The sequence below is a fragment of the Scyliorhinus torazame genome, chromosome 9 (genome assembly GCF_047496885.1).
Source record: "Scyliorhinus torazame isolate Kashiwa2021f chromosome 9, sScyTor2.1, whole genome shotgun sequence".
Classification (NCBI taxonomy): Eukaryota; Metazoa; Chordata; class Chondrichthyes; order Carcharhiniformes; family Scyliorhinidae; genus Scyliorhinus; species Scyliorhinus torazame.
Window position 1 is genome coordinate 52,847,622 of NC_092715.1, and position 18,811 is coordinate 52,866,432.

Genomic DNA, 18,811 nt, shown 5'->3' on the forward strand with positions numbered 1-18,811 from the left:
GAGGTGGAGATAATTGACAGCTTCAAATTCCAAGGTGTATACATCACCGGCAATCTGTCCTGGTTCACCCACGTCGCCGCTATGACCAAGAAGGCGCAACAATGCCTATACTTTATCAGGAAACGAAGGAAATTCAGCATGTCTACATTGACTCTTACTAATTTTACCGATGCACCATTGAAAGCCTCCTATTTGGCTGCATCACAGCCTGGTATGGAAATTGCTCAGCTCAAGACCGTAAGAAACAACAGAGTCATGAACACAGCCAAGTCCATCACGCGAACCCACCTACCATCCATTGACTCTGTCTATATCTGCTGCTATCTCGTAAAAGCGAGCAGCATAATCAAAGATCCCTCCCATCGGGGGTATTCTCTCTTCCATCAGGCAGAAGATACAAAAGTCTGAGAACATGCACAAACAGATTCAAAAACAGCTTCTTCCCCGCTGCTACCAGCCTCCTGAATGGCCCTCCTATGGATCTATCATATGTCCTATGTTTTTCATGTATGGTACGATCTGACTGGACTGCACAATGGAATTTATGGAAGTACTGGGGAGCTGAACTCGAGATCAGGCCGCCATTTCTGAAAGAGTGCCCCGATCTCGGTGAGCTTGTGGGTCCCCCATATCCCTCAGCCATGGGCAATGTCAACCCCCACACACACATGGACAGTACCTTCATAACTCCCAAGTGAGGACATCCCGCTATGGGGCTGCTGGGACCCCCCTCATCAGGCCACCCCCAAGCCCCCTCTTAACACTCCCTCCCTTCCAGGACCCCACACATCAGATACCCAGTGTTCTGGAGGCCCCTACTTACCTGCCCTGCACCGCCACACCATTCAAACCCCCTCTCCCCCCTTTTATGGACGTGCCCTTCATCGGGCCTTGACCCTTGGCAGTGCACCCTGGCACCCTTGCACTGGCACCCAGGCAATGTTCCAGCCAGCTTGGCAGTGCCAAGGTGCCAGCTGGGCAGTGCCAAGGTGCCCATGTTCCAAGGGAGGGCCAGGGGGCCACGCTGCACTAATCCTGACCACCCAGGGACCTCCCATGGCATGGGAGACGCTGTGGGTGCCATTCCAACTGGTCCACATTCTTGTAAACCAGCACTGATTGGCGCTCAGCTGCAGCCTACCTGGGAGGCTGGAGAGTCGAGGGAAGCTGTGGATAACTGGTAGGGAGGCCTTAAGTAGGTTTAAAACCTACTTCAGCAAGCGCCATTTGGTCCCGCCCCATTTGGTGAGTTCTGAATCCGACACCTTGCGGGACTTGGTGAATCCTGTGAGGCATGGAGGCTGCTGGGAAGCTGCGGGAGGGCTCTCCTGGGATTCTCCGGCCGCGTTGTGCTCTCGCTCGAGCGCAACGCAGCCAGATAATCGCACCCAAAATTACAAACAAAAAAGACAGAACCAAAGGCTCTGTATCTGAATGCATGTATCATTCGTAACAAAACAGCTGAGTTGACAGCACAAATAGAAATAAATATATATAATCTGGTAACCATTATAGAGACGTGGCTGCTGAATGAAAAAGCATGGGACCCAAGTATTCAAGGGTGCATGATATTTAGGAAGGACAGGGAACTTGGAAAAAGTGGTGGGATAACTCTTAATTAAGGATTATACTGATACATTAAGAGAGATTACCTTAATTCTGGGGATCAAGATCTGGAATTAGTTTGGATAGACATAGAAACAGTAATAGCAATAAGTCACGTGTGGCAGTCGTTGATAGGCCCCCTAACACTGTAGGATGGGATAAACAGGAAGAAACAATGGGCGGGTGTGAGAAATGCACAGTGATAATCATGGATAATTTTAATCGACATCTAGACTGGGCAAATCAGATTAACAAAGGTCGACTGGACGATAAATTAATTGAGTGTTTGTGGGACAGTTACTTTGAGCAGCACAATTTGGCATCAACAAGAGCAGTCTCGGGAGCTCTACCCTCTCCTTCAGTTCCTCTATACTGGCAAATCTCTCTTCCAGGTTCAGATCCCTCACCTTAACCAGCTCCACTTCTCTCCACTTCCTATACATACCGTCTAGCCCCTCCGGCTCGAAACAGTGGTTTTCACACAACGGCGCCAACATCGACATTCCTTCTATCCTGAAATTTCTCCTCAGCTGGCTCCAGATCTTACTGTGGACAACACTGCCGGGTTCTCCACGTATTTCCTTGGCGCCATTGGCAATGCCGCCGTCACCAAAGCCCTCAAGCTGGACCCCTGACAGGTTTCTCCCTCCATCCTAACCCATTCTGCCCCCTTTCCTTCCCACCACAGCCTCACCTTCTTCACATTCGGCAACACCAACCCTCCCTTCCTTCTGTCTCTGTAGCAGGGTCCTCTCAGCCCTTGGCACTTTCCATGTCCATGCAAAGTCTAAGATAATCATATCCAGTTTTTGAAAGAAGGCCTTCCTGTCTGGAATATGAACAGGAATCTTGGCAAAATGTTAATCTTCACCACTTGGACCCTCGCTGCCAGAGTCAAGTGCAGCGTGTCCCACCTCTTCAGATCCTCCCTGACCTCCTCCACCAGCTTTTTTAGATTCCATTTATGTAGCGTCGCCCATTCCCTCACTACCTGAATCCACAGGTATCTAAACCTGTCTCTGGCTAACTTAAATGGCAAAACCCTAGGTTGGCTGGCCGACCCAGCTCATTCACTGGGAACACTTCACTTTGCCCTACATTTAGCTTATATCCCGAGAACGTCTGAACTTCCCCAAAAGGCCCATGATCCTATCCATGCTCTCCAGTGGGTCCGATACATACAATAAGTCGTCCGCGTATAGCGACGCCTGATGCTCCCTTTGTCCCCTCATAATCCCTTGCCACTCCATCGCCGACCCCCTAAAAGCCATTGCCAGAGGTTCTGTCACTTGCACAAACAACATCGACGATAGTGGGCACCCATGCCTTGTTCCCCTGTGCAGTTAAAAGTTTTGTGATCCCATATCGTTGGTCCGTACATTCGCCATCAGTGCCATTAATAAGAGATGCATCAATTCCACTCTTTCCAAGGGGCTGTTTAGCACAGGGCTAAATCGCTGGCTTTGAAAGCAGACCAAGGCAGGCCAGCAGCACGGTTCAATTCCCGTAACAGCCTCCCCGAACAGGCGCCGGAATGGGGCGACTAGGGGCTTTTCACAGTAACTTCATTGAAGCCTACTTGTGACAACAAGCGATTTTCATTTCATTTCATTTCACAAACTTCGGCCCAAACCCAAAACTTCCCAGGACCTCAAACAGGTACCGCCACTCCATCCAGTCAAATGCATTCTCCGCATCGATGGACACCACTACCTCCGATACCTGGGCTCTTGACGGGGTCATGATCACATTTAACAGCCTCCTTATATTACCAGAAAGCTGCCTGCCCTTTACAAAACCTGTTTGATCCTCCGCAATCACTCCTGGGGCACAACCTCCATCCTTCCTGCCACCAACTTTGCCAGCACTTTCACATCTGTATTTAACAGTGATATGAGCCAATACGATCCACATTCCAACAGGTCCTTCCCCTTCTTTGGTATCAATGTGATTGTTGCCTGTGTCATCGTCTCCTGCAGCTTTCCCGTTTGTCCAGCACCTCATTAACACCCCCAAGAGAGGTGGTGCTAGATTTGTCGCAAATTACTTATAAAATTCCGCTGGGTAACCATTGGCCTCCGGGGCCTTCCCTGACTTCATACCCCTTATACTGTCCAATATCTCCCTGGGCCCAAAGGCTCCTCTAGCGCCTGCCTCGTCTCTTCCTCCAACTGTGGAAAATCCAGTCCGTCTAAAAACCGTCTCATGTCCCACTCTTCACCCCACCCCGGGTCCGCCCTGTGCAGCTCCTTATAATAATCCCTAAACACCTTGTTTATTTTCCACGACACAACCTCCCCTGCCTCAGTCCGTATCTTCAATATTTCCCTGGCGGACTGCCTCCGTAGCTGGTCCACTAACATCGGATCGCCTTCTCCCCGTATTCGTAGGGCACCCAGTTTGTCCTACCACCCTCCCGTCGTCAACATATCAAATTGCCCCTGAAACCTTTTCCTCCTCGCCAATCCCTCCGTGGTAGGTGCCCTTGAGTACTCCCTATCTACCTAAACTATCTCGTTCATTAACCGTTCATATTCCTCCCTCTATTCCCTATCCACACGCGCCTTGAATGAGATAATCTCCTCTCGGACCACCGCTTTTCGTGCTTCCCAAAATGTGGCAGTCGACACCTCCCTGTTTTGCTTCGATTCTGCATAATCTTTAATCACTGCCCGCATTTTATCGCAAAACCCTCTATCTGCCAATAACCGCGAATTGAGCCTCCACCCCAGCCTCGGTTCCCATCCCGATCTGAGCTGAATCTCCAGCCAGTGGAGCGCATGGTCCGAAATTACTATCTCTGCAAACTCTGCCTCCTCCACACGAACCAAAACCTCCTGGCTCACTACAAAATGTTGATTCTTGAATACATCCTATAAACATATGAGAAAAAGGAATACTCCTTTCCCCCTGGGTCCATGAAGCGCCATGGGTCCATCATACCCATCTTTTCCATACACCCACCAAGCTCCTTTGCCATTCGTATCCTACCCATTGACCTGAGGTTCAATTACCTGCCCTCGGCTCTAAGATACCATTGAAATCTCTTCCCATAATCAACTGATGCGTGGTCAAATCCAGGATTGCTAGCAGCAACCCCCTCACAAAACGTATATCATCCCAATTCGGCGCATACACATTCATCAATACCACCGGCACACCGTCCAATACCCCATTCACCATCATGTATCTCCATCCGGGCCCCTCACTTCCTTCGCGCTCACAAACCCCGTTTTCTTGCTCATCAAAATGGCCACTCGCCCACGATTTTGAATCAAACCCCGAGTGGAATACCTGACTCATCCATCCCTTTCTCAGCCTACCCTGGTCTTTCACATGGAGGTGTGACTCCTGCAGAAAGACTACCTCCGCTTTTAAACTCCTGAGGTGCGCAAAGACCCAAGGTCTTTCCACCGGTCCATTGAGTCCTCACACGTTCCATGTTATTAGCCTTACCGGGGGTTTGCGCCTTCACTCCCTTCTACCATCTACCATCCTCCCCTTTTGGCTCAACCCCCATTAATTTCACCCTGTACCTGGCCCATCCAAGATGGCCCCTTTCTCTGCCCCTGACCATGTTTCTTCACCAGCCTCACCGCGTCGCATCTCCCTCCATTTCCCCCTCCTCCCCCACCCACTCCCTCCTTCTACGGCCATCTCTCAGCTTTCTCCCACCTCACTTCCGTTCACCAGCATTACCTGCCAGCGTGGCAACCCCTGCCCAAAGGCTCCTCCTACTGACCCACCCCACCCCTCACCTCTCTGTTCCGTTAAGAAGGCTCCCACGGACTGCACCCTCCCCCACACAAACAAAGACTCATCTCAAACCACAGATCATGTCCCCCAAAGACAAACAAAGAAAAAAGACAGCCACAAGCAGCAGGAGCCACAACAGTTGTCCCCTTACAAATTTTTCACCCCCGCTCCCTTTGGCGGCCCAACAGAAAAAAGAAGAAAAACCTCCACATCGGAAGAAAAAAGCCCCCACTTTCTCCAACGCCCACTCTACCCGCTGTCTCCATTACTCCAAAGTGCCAGCACCTCCGTCTCTCAGAATTGTTCCGTTCTCCCCCACTTTATGCTCCTTGATAAAGTCATTGGCTGCTTCTGGGGTCTCAAAATAATATTCTCAGCCTTCATAAGTCATCCATAGTTTAGCTGGGTAGAGCACCCCAAGCCTGATCTGCTGTCGATACAGCACCTCCTTTGCCCTGTTGAACCCCACTCCCTTTTATCAGTTCAGTTCCAATGTCCTGGTATATTTGGACCTTGTTCCCCTTACATTCGCTGTTCCACTTCTCCCTGGCCCACTGCAGGATCTTCTCTTTCTCCACGAACTTGTGGAATCTCACGATCACCACCCACAGCAGCTACCCAGCTCATGGCTTCTGCCTCAGAGACCTGTGCGCTCTGTTCACCTCAGGGGCTTTGCCCAGCACCCCTCCTCCACCTCCAGCCCCGCCTACATCCTCAAAATGTATCTCGTGGCACTCGCACCTTCCACTCCTTCAGGTAGGCCGATTATTCGCAGATTAGTCTTCTCGACCTGTTTTCCCGCACCTTCACCGTTGCCCTCAATGTCTTGCAAGGGTCTCCTCAGAGCCACCACTCTATTGCTGTGTTCCACAATCACACTCTCAATCTCTCGGATCTGCGACCTCTGTGCCTCCAAACATTTTTCAACCCTCTCCATCGAGCCCTGTGGGGTGCCACAACCCTTTTGTGTGCCTTCGATCTATCCTCCTGTATCTCCTTCCTCTACTGGTGGAACTCTTCCTTGATGAAGGTCATCAACTGTTCCATCTGGGACTTTGCTGCTTGCACTGACCCTTCCCCCTCCGCCATCTTTCCACTAGCTGCTGTGACACAGGTAGCTTCCAACTCCTTGGCCAGGTCCTTAACCTTCTTCTACCGAGTTTGGTAACCAGCAGACATGCCACTCCTGGGTAAACCTCTTCCGATCTTCAGTTACACTTTTCCGTCAAAGTTACACCCGATTTCGGGTAAAAAGAGCTCTTTTCTACACCTCCAAGCAGGAACTGCCCTGTGTAAGACCACTCACACCATGGCCGTCACCGGAAGTCTCAGTTTCTCTCCAGAGATGTGAGCACAGAATTTCAGGCCAACATTTGTCGGGCCCATACCAAAATAACACCACGCTGTCGGAGGGTTAGTATTGAGGGGGTGCTGTGCTGTCGGGGGGGCGGGTGGGGGTGTGCCGTACCTTCTGAGGGCCTGTGCCAAGGGGGTACTACAACATCAGAGCCCATGGCAAGTGGGCCTCCTGCCACCAGAGTGCCCACACGTTGCAGTCTGCGCTGATATCTTTCAGACAAGACATTTTAAAGTATTTAAATGTGGGTTCTTAAATAGGGGCTAAAATCGATACATCTAACCCCAGTTATCATCCTCTTAACACACCAGCTGAAAGAACAAAGAAGAATTCTGGTCGTCACACTATCAGAAAGATGAGGATGTTTTGGAGAGGGTACAGAAGAGGTTTACCAGGTTGCTGCCTGGTAAGCTATGAGGAGAGGTTGGATAAACATGGATTGTTTTCACTTGAACGAAGTGCAAGGGGCAAAGTTTAGAGGAGATTTGCGAGTCAAGGTTTTAACACAGCGGGTGGTGAGTGCCTGGAACTCGCTGCCGGGGGGAGGTGGTGGAAGCAGATACGATAATGACGTTTAAGAAGCATCTTGACGAATGTATGAATAGGATGGGAATAGAGGGAAGTGCAGACGGTTTTAGTTTAGACAGGCATTATGATCGGCGCAGACTTGGAGGGCGGAAGAGCATGTTCCTGTGCTGTACTGTTCTTTGTTCCCTTCCCTGAAGGACATTAAGTGAACCAGATGGGTTTTTATGACAATCGACAATGGTTTCATGATTGTCATTTACTATTAATTCCAGATTTTTTATTTATTCCACCACTTGCCCCGGTGGGATTCAAATCCAGGTTTCCAGAGCATTACCCTGGGTTTCTGGATTACTACTCCAGTGACAATACCACTGCCTCCCCACTATGCCACTGCATATTGTTACCCATTTCTAAAAAAAAGTTCACAACACAGGAACCTGCATTCCCATAGTAAAGCATCGCAAGGCATTTTACAGGAATGCTGTCAAATCTGACACCGAGCCATATAAGTAGATATTAGGATAAGTTCGGTCAAAGAGCCAGGTTTTAAAGGAGGCAAGACAGGTACAGAGGGAGAGATGTTTATTAAGGGAATTTCAAAGCTTTGTCAACTAAGTGCAGGGCCACCAAAGATGCAGCAATGAAAATCAGGAACGGGCAAGAGGTATTGGATAAATTCAGCAGTCACTTGAGGGTTGTAGGGCCAGAGGAGGCTGTGCAGTTGGGGAAATACACAAACCAATAAAGGTGATGTTGTGCAATACTGTTCTTTTATGATACTTGTAATTCATCATCTCTAATTTCTATTATCTCAAGCACCACCTATAACATGTCTGTAAACACCCATACTTTATCCTACTGATCATATTATATACAGGCGATCCTCGACTTTATGGCATTCAAGATACAAAGAAAGGCACTTATAATGTTTATAAATTGACACCCCATTTTGACTTTACAAAATCACTTTCAACTCTACGACACCAGCAGATTCATATGTACACACTGACGTTCTATGCCATCCATCTGTACGACTGGACAGATCAAACCGTCTTTATTTGGTTGGAAACAGGTGCATCACCTGTTAAAAGTTTTGTTGGCATAACCATCACGATTTTAATGCATTTATATGCTTATATTGTATTTAATATGTGCTCAAAATCGCAACGGCAACTGCTAAACAGGTAACTGTGATCGAATGGCTTCATTATATCCCCCACACTAACTAAGGAACTTCTGCTAAGTTGTGTAGACATCAATAAGTATCCAATATAATGGGCCTGAAATTCTGTGCTCACATCTCTGGAGAGAAACTGAGACTTCCGGTGACGGCCATGGTGCGAGTGGTCTTACACAGGGCAGTTCCTACTTGGAGGTGTAGAAAAGAGCTCTTTTTACCCGAAATCGCGTGTAACTTCAACGGAAAAGTGTAACTGAAGATCGGAAGAGGTTTACCCAGGATGGCATGTCTGCTGGTTAATAATTATTGAATTTATCCAATGCCTCTTGCATCAGCGACTTGACAGGTCAAGGTTTGAGAGCATTTAAAACCACCAGGCACCCAATGAGTGATTTGCAGCCTTGGTTCAGGAACCAACCCCCCATTTGTACCATTGTTTTCATGGGAAAATAGGTTCCAATTTATGACATTTCAACTTAGAATGTGCTTTTTAGCAACCGATTGTGTTGAAAGACCGAGGACTGCCTGTAGCTTGAAGCGTCTCCACACACGATTGAAACTTGAAAGGATAAAATCAACATTTGACAAACTGGATATTCAACTGAAATTTAACTGAAATATGGGAAATTTAACAGAAACAGCATAAGTTTAATTGAAATCCTTGTGACCACCAGCACAAGCATACTTCAAATAGTATTGAGGTACTTAATACATTCCATTCTGATACTTACGGAATAAGTTTTACTAAACTTTTGCAGCTGCTGTTCGCTTGTAGTTCTGTAGGCTGTGTGTTGAAGCCAGATTTGGGCCATATATATAGAGAACTCTCCCAACCAAATAAGACAAAAGACTGTGAATTCACTTTTTTCATCAGATCCTTCATGGCGTCCGAAAACCCATCTTTAATTCCTTTTTCTAATTTCAATAAAGGAAACAATGTTACAAATGCAGTAGGTTCCAATATTCATACTTACATCAGTCTTTCATAGCATTTCTGTAAAGATAAACCATCAAAATAATTTATCCTCAATGCAGTGAAACATCCTAATGTTCATCACAGGAACATTATCAAACACAACTGAATACCAAACCACATAAGGAGGCATTTGGTCAGATGTTGAAAAGCCCAGTCAAAGAGAAAGGTTTTAAGGAGTGTCTTATAGGTGTCAGGAAACAGAGGTAATTTTAAATAATCTATATTTGCGGATATTAGAAATAAGGCATAGTTTTAAGTAAATTTAATTTTGTGGTTCTGAATTTGAAAGAGTTAATGGCTTCTGTTTGGGTCAGGTGCATGTATGGTAATGCGGGTATATGATATGAAAGAAAACAGGGCTTAAAGGAAAACTAAGCTGTTGTTTAGCAACCAGAGGCACCCGAGAACAAAAGAACTTTTGAGTTAACTTTGAAGCTGGACCCAGCAGAAGCTGAACAGGACCAGGGAGTGAAAGTAGATCTCAAAAGAACAAAAGAAAGTCAGGAAACCAAGGAGTTGGGATAAAAAGAATGTCTCAGGAAGACAGTTAAGTGAAAGGAACTGAGAACATGAGGTTGAATAAGGACCTGGTCAGGAGAATTCAAAAAGGCAGAGGAAATGTTCGATGTTACAGAGACAACTGCAAGAACCAGATTTAAAGTCAGCTAGACAAGAAGCCAAACATCAAATATAAATAAACATTTTGTGACATCTTATTACAACCTGTGAAGCAGTAGTGTTCTATTGGCATGGCTGGGTACCCAAGAGATTGTGTGGAAGCTTGAATGCATGTGGAAATCCAAGGCAGAAGAATACCGAAGAGAGAATGAAATCCTGGAAGTGGATCCTTGGTGAAAGCATCCGAAAGAAAGCATGATTTGGGAGAATATTCCAAGGTGTGTTTTTTGACAGTGGAGTTTGTAACCACACCTGTGGAAGTCAGGAGGCCCAGTGAGACAAGTTAGCTCAGTTTGACATGCATCTGGGGGGATTTAATGAGAAATCCACAGAAATTATATTGAGTGGCATCTGCCCATTGGTTTCAGAGGGTGTTGTATCTGACCACAGTGGCCTGTTTGTTTACATGGACAGTGTACTTACTGAAAACATTAGAGTATAATGTCAATTTTGTAACTATGTTATCCTTATAAATCTGTGTACATATGTAACGATATAGCTGAGGTGAAGAAGTAGTTAATCAGCTGTCCTGCGACTGTTCATCCACGTCAACAACATAAAAATTACGATCTATTGGGCCAAGGTTCCGCTCAGGGAATCTGTCTGTTCAGTAGTAACATCAGCTTGGATCGTAACATAGGAGTAAGAGAGGTAGAAAGGCAGAAAGGTTTAAGGAGAGAATTCCAGAACTTAGTGCCTAGACAGATGAAGGCTTTGTCACTAAGTGTGATGTGGTAAAAATCAGTTGGTGCAAGAAACCAGGAGGGCCGCAGATATCATGAGGGTTGGAAGAGGTTATGGAAATTGGGAGGAGCAAAGCCATGTAACAATTTGAAAACATGAATGTGAATTTTAAAATCAAGGCATTTCCTGACTGGAGGTTAATATAGGCCAGTGGTAAAGTCAGAATTGAACTTAGATAAAGGCAAATTACTGCAGATGCTGAAATCTGAAACCAAAAGAGAAAATGGTGGAAAATCTCAGACCTGCTGAGAATTTCCAGCATTTTCTCTTTCGGTCTCCACTGAATTGAACTTGGTGTGAACTAGGATCTGGCAATGGAGCTTTTGATGATGTGATGAATGTAGGAAATTGTTATATATTTTATATTTTGTTGTAGCAATGTTATTCAAATACATAGAGTATACCTTCTAAGGCTGTGATTAAGGAGTCGTAAAGGTGAGGTAATAAATACTTTTAACAATTTACTTGTTTACAGAGAGGTGACTATGAAAACACTTTTAACGAAAGGCAATTCCCTGGAGTATAGGTAATTTCTAAGGAATTGCATTTAGTCCTAGCTAAGCAGGTCATGGTACATCTTAGTGGGATATAAATCATGTAATTAATGGGAGGAGCCAGATCTGTCTACAATTTTGGCAGTTTTGCCGTAGGATGTGAGTCGGACAAGGCAGAACAATTTTCAGGTTGTTCCTGAAAGGGTCTCACGCCAAAGGTTTGCACAGAGAACAGCAAGTAACCCCGAAGGCTAACTTTATTTGCGAGTGGACTTTGAACTGTATTGGGTTGTTGGTTAGAATATATATTTAGTGAAGGCACAGGGTATAAGTTAAGGTTTTTCCTTTTATTTAAGAACTGTTTAACTGTTAATTGTAGAGCTATTTCTTTGATGTTAATGTGGTTAATCCTGTGTTTAAATTAAAGTTTGTTTTAGCATAAAAGATACCTACAGGTCAATGTAATCACTCCTGGAGTGAAGTATCCTTTCCTCACAGTTTTACAAATTGTTTGGGGTTTCTCGTCCGGTATCCCAACAAAAAATGGGATCTCGTCCAGTACCAAAACAATGACCCCAAATGTATGTAGATTGACAAGTTATGAGACCCTACAGAAGAGCACTAGAGTCTGGAGGTAACAATGGCATGGATGAGGATGTCAGCAAAAGGTACTCTTACTTGTAAGCCGGACGTGTAGTTGGAAGCTCATCTTGATATCAAATAGAACACTCTCTTTCAGTGTCAGGCAGTGACCAGGGAGAGGAATACATAGAACATACTGTACAGAAGGAGGCCATTCAGCCCATCGAGTCTGCAGCAGCCCACTTCAGCCCTCACTTCCACCCTATCCCCATAACCCAATAACCTCCTAACTTTTTTGGTCACTAAGGGCAATTTATCATGGCCAATCTACCTAACCTGCACATCTTTGGACTGTGGGAGGAAACCGGAGCACCCGGAGGAAACCCACGCAGACACGGGGAGAACGTGCAGACTCTGCACAGACAGTGACCCAGCGGGGAATCGAACTTGGGACCCTGGCGCTGTGAAGCCACACACACTTGTGCTACCGTGCTGCCCACGGAGGGAGCAGTAGTTTGTGCAACGTCTGAAGACAATGCTCAAGTCTTCCCAATACTTATTTGGAGTAAATTTCTGCTAATTCAGTATTGAGTGCCAAATCAGCAGTGTGACAAATCAGAGACAGTGGAGGGATCAAGAGGTGTGGTAGTGAGATAGAGGTGGGTGCTGTCACCATACCAAGACAAAGACAGCTTTGACAAAGAGTCATCCTGACTTCAAACATCAGCTCCCTTCTCTCTCCACAGATGCTGTCAGACCTGCTGCGATTGTCCAGTATTTTGTTAATATGAGGTACATATGAATCAACAGGCAAACTGTGATCGCGCACACCACACTGCACAATAACATAGAACATAGAACAGTACAGCACAGTACAGGTCCTTCGGCCCACAATGTTGTGCCGACCATTTATCCTCATCTAAGGTCAACCCAACCTACACCCCTTCCATTTACTGCTGTCCATGTGCCTGTCCAAGAGACGCTTAAATGTCCCTAATGACTCAGACTCCACCACCTCTGCTGGCAGTGCATTCCACGCACCCACCACTCTCGGTGTAAAGAACCTACCTCTGACATCTCCCCTATACTTGCCTCCAATCACCTTAAAACTGTCCCCTCGTGACAGCCATTTCCGCCCTGGGGAAAAGACTCTGGCTATCTACTCGATCCATGCCTCTCATCACCTTGTACACCTCTATCAAGTTACCTCTCTTCCTTCATCGCTCCAGTGAGAAAAGCCCGAGCTCCCTCAATCTTTCTTCATAAGACATGCCCTCCATACCAGGCAGCATCCTGGTAAATATCCTCTGTACCCTCTCCAAAGCATCCACATCCTTCCTATAATGAGGAGACCAGAACTGGACACAATATTCCAAGTGTGATTTAACCAGGGTTAACTCAATCCCCCTGTTAATGAAAGCCAACACACCATACGCCTTCTTAACAACCCTATCAACCTGGGTGGCAACTTTGAGGGATCTATGTACATGGACCCCAAGAATCCTGCCTTTAACTCTGTATTCAGCATTCAAATTCTACCTTCCAAAATGATTCACTTCTATCTAGGTTGAACTCCATCTGCCACTTCTCAGCCCAGCTCTGCATCCTGTCAATGTCCTGTTGCAATCTGCAACAGCCTTCAACACTATCTACAACTCCCCCAACCTTTGTGTCATCGGCAAACTTACTAACTCACCCTTCTACTTCCTCACCCAAGTCATTTATAAAAACCACAAAGAGCAGAGGTCCCAGAACAGGTCCCTGCGGGACACCACTGGTCACCGACATCCAGGCGGAATACTTTCCATCCACTACAACTCACTGTCTTCTTTCGGCCAACCAATTCTGTATCCAGACAGCCAAATTTCCCAGTATCCCATGCCCCCTAACTTTCTGAATGAGCCTACCATGGGGAATCTTACCAAATGCCTTACTGAAATCCATATACACCACATCCACTGCCTGACCTTCATCAATGTGTCACGTCATATCTCAAAGAATTCAATAAGGCTTGTGAGGCATGACCTGTCCCTCACAAAGCCATGCTGACGATCTTTAATCAAACTATGTTTTTCTAAATAATCATTAATCCTATCTCTCAGAATCCTTTCCAGTATTTTGCTCACCACAGACGCAAGACTGATGGGTCTGTAATTCCCAGGGATTTCCCTATTCCCTTTCTTGAACAGGGGAACAACATTCGCCTCCCTCCAAACATCCGGTACTACTCCAGTGGAGAGTGAGGACGCAAAGGTCATCGCCAACGGCGTAGCAATCTCCTCCCACGCTTCCCGTAGTAACCTTGGGTATATCCCGTCAGACCCAGGGGACTTATCTATCCTGATGCTTTTCAAAATTTCCAGCACATCCTCCTTCTTAATATCAACCTGTTTGAGTCTATTAACCTGGTACACTCTGTTCTCATGAGCAACAAGGTCCCTCTCTCTAGTGAATACTGAAGCAAAATATTCATTTAGGGCCTCCCCTATCTCCTCAGACTCTAGGCACAAGTTCCCTCCACTATCCCTGATCAGCCCTACTCTCACTCTGATCATCCTCTTATTTCTCACATAAGTGTAGAATGCCTTAAGATTTTCCCTAATGCTTCCCGCCAGAGATTTTTCATGACCCTTTTAAGTCTCCTGAGTCCATTTTTTAGTTCCTTCCTGGCTACCTTGTAACCCTCCAGAGCCATGCCAGATCCTTGCTTCCTCAACCTTACGTAAGCTTCCTTCTTCCTCTTGACTAGAAGCTCCACTTCTCTTGTCATCCAAGGCTCCTTCACCTTACCATTCCTTCCTCATCTCAGTGGGCCAAAACTATCCAGCACTTGCAGCAAGTGCTCCTTAACCAACCCCCACATTACTGTTGTGCATTTCCCCAATTGTTCCCACTTAATGCTCCTCAGCTCCTGTCTAATAGCAATATAATTTCCCCTCACCCAATTAAATACCTTCCCATACTGTCTGTTCCTATCCCTCTCCATGACTATGGTAAAGGTCAAGGAATTGTGGTCGCTGTCACCGAAATGCTCTCCCACCTAGACATCTGACACCTGGCCTGGTTCGTTGCCAAGCACCAAGTCCAATATGGCCTCCCACCTAGTCGGCCTATCTACATATTGAGACAGGAAACCTTCCTGTACACACCTGACAAAATCTGCACCATACAAACCATTTGCAGTAAGGAGGTTCCAGTCAATATTAGGGAAGTTGAAGTCACCCATGACAACAACTCTGTTACTTCTGCACCTTTCCAAGATCTGCCGCCCAATCTGTTCCTCTAGCTCTCTGCTGCTATTGGGGGGGTCCATAGAAAACTCCTAATAAAGTGACTGCTCCTTTCTTGTTTCTGACTTCTACCCATACTGACTCAGTAGACAAACCCTCCTCTAACTACCTCCTTTTCTGTAGCTGTGATGTACTCCCTAATTAACAGTGCCACGCCCCCTCCTCTTTTATCTCCCTCCCTATACTTCTGAAAACATCTAAACTCCGGAACATCTAAAAAATATTCCTGCCCCTGTGAAATCCATGTCTCCGTAATGGCCACAACATCGTAGTTCCAAGTACTGATCCATGCTCTAAGTTCATCTCCCTTATTCCTGACACTCCTTGCATTGAAACAGACATACTTTAACTCATTCCAGTGAGTGCAACTTTGCCCTATCAACTGTCTATCCTTCCTCACAGACTTGCTGCATACTATTTCTACCTGTTCAAATAGCTGCTCTATCCTCTGATCCATAGCTCTGGTTCCCATCCCCCTGCCAAACTAGTTTAAAACCTCCCAAAGAGCTCTAGCAAACCTCCCACCCTGGATATTGGTGCCCCTCCAGTTTAGGTGCAATCCGTCCTTCATGTACAGGTCCCACCTTCCCCAGAAGATATCCCAATGATCCACATATCTGAAGCCTTCCCTCCTGCACCAGTCCTGTAGCCAGATGTGACCCAAACAGACTCCATGAATTTCACAACAACCAAATGTCAGTAACTTTGCGAGTCAACCAAACTCAATGAAACTCTGTTCCTTTCATTAGGGATTCCAATCTTCACATTCAAAGAACTTGCCTTGGAAGTCCCGCCAAAAGTCACTCCGGCCTGGATAGCATCAATGATGGTCCACCTTGCAGAGCTTCAATCTCATCCTCCAAGATTCCCTTCCCCTAGGTTCCCAAGTAATGACCTGGGCACAAACGCAAACCAATTTGAGTGCAGCCAAACAAAATACTACTGCTCCAAAGGAATACCTTTACCGCAACTGCACGCAGCAGGGAGTCACCAACTATTAGCTGTTTCTTGGATCTTCAGGGCTTCTCTACAGCCTCCTTCAATTACCAGACCCTGACAGCATCAACAACAGCCCTCCTTGCAAGGTTTCCATCTCTTCTTCTGGGATTCCGTCTGTGGATTCTTGAGTACGCACGCAAACACCCAAATTACAGGCACAACTTTAGATCTTTGGTCACACCGGGCAGAAGACTACTGCACCAAAGGAGTATCCTTTGCCCCAACATGCTATTTGATATGATCTACCAATTGTTGGGACATAGTGGTGCTAGCATTTCACAAGCACTGAAATTCATGTCCTCACTTATTCATATTAATTCATGTTACTCACTTGTGTGGCAGCCAGAGGGTCCTTTTCGTTTGATGGCAGCATCCTGTTAGGTGAAAACACCAAGCTGCGATCTGTCTTCTTCAGGCAAAAGGAACATGTCTAGACATTGCACCTTTTTTGAATAAGCAAAAGAATGGGGGACAGTTGCTGCCTGGTGCATTCTCCACGACAACACCTCACCAGTCAACGCTAATTTTCCAACCAATCAGCACCTCTTTTCTCATTCAGTATAAGTTGTTGTTCGCTTTGAAATTTGGCATTCTTATATTTGTTCTGATCAAGGTCATTACTTGGGAACAAGACAAAAAAGCTTCAACAGCATTTTTCAGCAATATTCAAACCCCACCTCCGGAGTTGTGGAGAGCCTCGGTCATCAGAAGGGAAACATGACCGAGAAAGCAGTGTCACATCAGAAGAGCTCATCAGGCACCAGTCCAGATATGTGCATCTCAGTGGATCCAGGTGGACTATAAGGTGTCCTGGTGAGCAGGTAGCTCTTGTTGTACTGTCACTGGGCCTCAGTTTGAGGATCTCTCAGAGGTTAGCACTTGTCACCCATCTGCCTGTCTGGGGGTTGAAGTAGAAGAGTTGAGTCAGCCTTGACTTGCAGAGTAAAATGCATGGTGGCAGGTTCCTGAAAAGTTTTAAAGATGTCCAAGAAGTTCTTCCTTTGGTCAAAGACCTCCTGGACGTGAATGAAATGGTATCCATTCTTGCTAATGAACCTGTCTGGTCTTTGTGCATGCTTTAATGGTCACATCGGTGAGATTTATGGCACCCTGATCCTGGGAAATCTGGCTATTGATGCAAACTCTGTTGCTCGCTATGCTTGTGAGGTCACAACCATTAGGAAGCTGAAGCAATCAGCTCCCTTATGAAGAGGGCATCAGTGAGTAGCAAAATGAGGTATTCCTCAGAGGTCAGCAACAGAGCCCTGAATTAACCAATGTGAAGAAGTTGAAGACCATGGTCATCTTCAGTGCTCCTGTCAGCATCTGGTGATAACTTCTAAGGGCCAATCCATCATTATGGAGGGCACTGAAATTGGTCACCACCTTTCAGGATTGCCAAAGCCTCCTCTAAATATAAAGTGCTCAGGATATTCTCAGTTCCTCTCCTTCGTGGTGCTAGCTACTGAGGTTGAGCTACTTGCTGCCTGATGATCCTTCCTCACGGTGCATGAGAGTATTGCTGCAGCTGCTCTGCCTGAATAGCTTGCAGGTTTGAAGGAACTGCATCCAAATGTGGTGGCAGACTTCCTTGCTTGGGGTTGGAGATTTTTAAAGCCTGGCTGAATGGACTCAATGTCCTATCAGTGGCAAATTTGTACCTGGGCCCTGATTTTTCAAGGAGCACCCCCCCCCCCGTCTTCTCCCCACTCCCTGGTGCAAACTGAGAACCTTTCACAAGGCTCTCTGCACCGAGTATAATATCCTTACTTGCACACTGTTCAGAACTTCCCTGCACTTCTGAGCGGCCTCCAGCTCTGTTCCCAACTGCTCTGAGCAGTTGCAGTTTACATAGCCTCTTGAAGCTAGCATGATGCCCAGAAAATCGCAAAGTGAATGCTTCAATACTTCTCTAACCAGTGCCAGGAATGGGAACAGGAATTCTGGACCTGGGTCCCACCCACTTATTTAAAGCCCACCCAGTGCATTCCAGCCCTGTGAAAGGATCCCAAAATCTGGCCCATTAACTCTTTCACTCTCCACGGGTTTTGCCAGACCGGCGGAGTATTTCCAGCATTATTATTTATTTTTTTAATTGCAAATGGATGCAGTTTTCTACAGACTATATAGTCTCTGGTTTATGATCATGTGAGTAAAGTACTGTATGGAGAAAAATGCTAAAACTAACGATTACTGCAGTTCACTCTCCTGTTAGCCACTCAAGTGTGAAGACATGGCTTTAACCTTAGCACAATGTCAGCACTGTGTCTAAGTCAGAATGTCACTGATCAAGGCTCCATTCCAGAAATTAAGCATGTGATGTTGGATGCCACAACATACAGTAAAGTTTTGGGTAAGATATTCAACCAAGAACACATCTGCCATCACAGATAGATGTAAAAGGTCATTTGGCATCATTCAAAGAAATGGAGGCAACTTTTTTCCAATACCGCGGCTAACAGTTATTCTTTAATCAGCATTGCTAAAACAAATTATTTGGTCATTTATCTCACTGCTGTTTTAAGGGATCTTGCTGTAACATATTAGCTTCTGTGTTTCCCTACAGTACAGCATCTACACCTCAAAAGTATTTCACTGTATAGGAAATGTTTTTAGTGTCCT

The 18,811-nt window shown here is 46.1% G+C and overlaps 1 protein-coding gene across 3 annotated transcripts in view; it reads right to left on the minus strand.

The window, feature by feature from the left end:
* Positions 1 to 18,811, minus strand: part of LOC140429203 (ufm1-specific protease 2-like) — a 121,301-nt gene that overhangs the window by 93,686 nt on the left and 8,804 nt on the right. For 2 of the 3 annotated variants that reach the window (XM_072515891.1, XM_072515892.1), the window contains exon 3: positions 9,158 to 9,341. In XM_072515891.1, the coding sequence (XP_072371992.1) occupies positions 9,158 to 9,341 (184 nt within the window). Of the gene's footprint in view, positions 1 to 9,157; positions 9,342 to 16,520; positions 16,700 to 18,811 lie in introns of those variants that run through there. The other variant, XM_072515893.1, reaches the window with a different exon arrangement.